Source organism: Sinocyclocheilus grahami, unplaced genomic scaffold (genome assembly GCF_001515645.1).
Source record: "Sinocyclocheilus grahami isolate Dianchi unplaced genomic scaffold, SAMN03320097.WGS_v1.1 scaffold3418.1, whole genome shotgun sequence".
Lineage (NCBI taxonomy): Eukaryota > Metazoa > Chordata > Actinopteri > Cypriniformes > Cyprinidae > Sinocyclocheilus > Sinocyclocheilus grahami.
This window is the reverse complement of record NW_015508545.1, coordinates 1-1893: the sequence shown is the minus strand read 5'-3', so window position 1 is coordinate 1893 and position 1893 is coordinate 1. Positions and strand designations below refer to the sequence as shown.

At 35.9% G+C, this 1893-nt stretch overlaps 1 protein-coding gene across 1 annotated transcript; it reads left to right on the top strand.

Moving 5' to 3' along the window:
• Window positions 1-6: 6 nt before the first annotated feature.
• On the top strand, window positions 7-1714 carry LOC107576268 (intraflagellar transport protein 56-like; the record flags this gene model as incomplete). The annotated part of the gene is made up of 4 exons (XM_016262482.1): window positions 7-237; window positions 1102-1248; window positions 1328-1420; window positions 1600-1714. Coding segments are annotated over exons 1-4 (358 nt in total), but the record flags the coding sequence as incomplete, so codon positions are not given.
• Between the last annotated feature and the right edge of the window lie 179 nt (window positions 1715-1893).

Sequence of the window (1893 nt, the reverse complement as noted above, 5' to 3'; positions counted from 1 at the left end):
CACACCCAAACATGGTCGCTTAGCAAGTTTGCTAGCTAGTAAGCTATCTGGCTAGTTCACTTCATCTCCAGAAATAACGTTACCGTTCCTGGATTAACGGACGTCTACAAATCGATGCTGTTTGTAGCTCTAGTGATTTCTTTCAAAGGCTTTATGGTGGTCAGAGTGCTAGTAAAATGGCCGGCTAACTCTAGGCTAGTTTCAGGATTGTGTGGACAGTAAAGCGCCATCACCATGGTGAGTAATCTATCGACAATATATGCTGTCTAACGTTACTGGTTTAGGTTGGTTATTAAGTTCATAATAAAATGTTCTGAGCAAGCAAGCATAATTGTTCTTATTTTTACTTGTTACGTTTGCTGGTGTCATGAGTATTACTTTTTGAGCTATATCTTGTAGCTTTATTTATTCCTAGTTTTAATTATTATAATGAAACTAAATTCATTTTAGGGCTCCTTTGTTATTGTAGTAGCTAGCTAACCATGTAAAATAGACTCTACTAATATTAGTCAACCTCCCTATTAGTTCTCTATAAAAATATTTAGCATCAAATAGTCTGCAGCAGTGATCTCGCCTAGTTGGGTAGCTTGAATTCTTCTAAGCGCTGCACATTAGAGGAAAAGATAGTACTTTAATGATCTCCTGAGAAATGAATCAGCACTGCTGTTTTCAAGATTGATAATAAATGTTTCTTGAGCAGCAAATCAGCATATTAGAATCATGTGACACGAAAATTCAGCTTTACCATCACAGGAGTAAATCACATTTTAAAATATATATTCAAATTGAAAACAGTTATTTTAAATGACATTGATAATATTTAACTATTTTTCATTAATTTCGACAAAATAAATGCAGACTAAGGGATTTCTTTCAAAAATATTAAATGATAATAGCCAATGATAAAACATGTGCACAATATATATGCTTAGGATCAAATAAAAAGAGTGTTTTGTTCTAAATGAGAGGATGAAAAATGAAAAGATATGTCCATGAATAATTACAAACCAGAGTAAATATGTATGTACATGTACGTGATAATGAAATTATCTGAACTATTGTACATACTGATAGCAGCAAACTCTTGTTTCTGTTCTGAAGCTCTTGTCTCGGATGAAACCAGCAGTGGGTGGTGAAGCATCCACCAGCTCTAATGAGAAGAAGAGGAAAAATAAAGCGAAGAAGATTCCAAGACTTGAGGATTATCTAAACCAAAGAGACTATCTGGGAGCCCTGACCCTATTAGAGGTACAAAACAAACACATGAGACCTACGATTACATCTCTATGATATTTGCATGAACTTACTTCAAACTCTATGATGTCAGTTTCAGCGTAATGGCGGGCTGTCAGTGGAGCATGCAGACCTTTGGATTGGCTTCTGCGCCTTTCATTTGGGAGACCACAAGAGAGCAATGGAGGTTAGTTGTTAGATTCTGCAGACACCAGGATGTTGGATCCAGTCAGTTTATGCTTGGTCAGGGGATAAATCACCTTTAAAGAGTGATGGTGTGGGACATTATGGCTGATTGTCATTTGAAATTGGTTTGTTATTTGTTGTATGTAACATGAAAACTTCGTACTTGTTACATATATTCAGGAGTACAAAGCTCTCACTTTGAGGCCGGAGTGTCCAGTGGAAGTTTGGGTGTATCTGGGCTGTTTGCTCTTTTTCCTGGGGCTTTATAAAGAGGCCGAGGAGGCGGCATTAAAAGGTTTGTCTTCACATACTATACACTGTTCTGTAAGATGTTTTTGAAAGAAGTCTCTCATGCTCACCAAGGCTGTATTTATTTATTTTTTTAATCAAAAATACAGTAAAATCAGTAATATAACAATTCTAAATAATCGTCACATTATCCTTCAGAAATCATTCTAATATGCTGATTTGGTG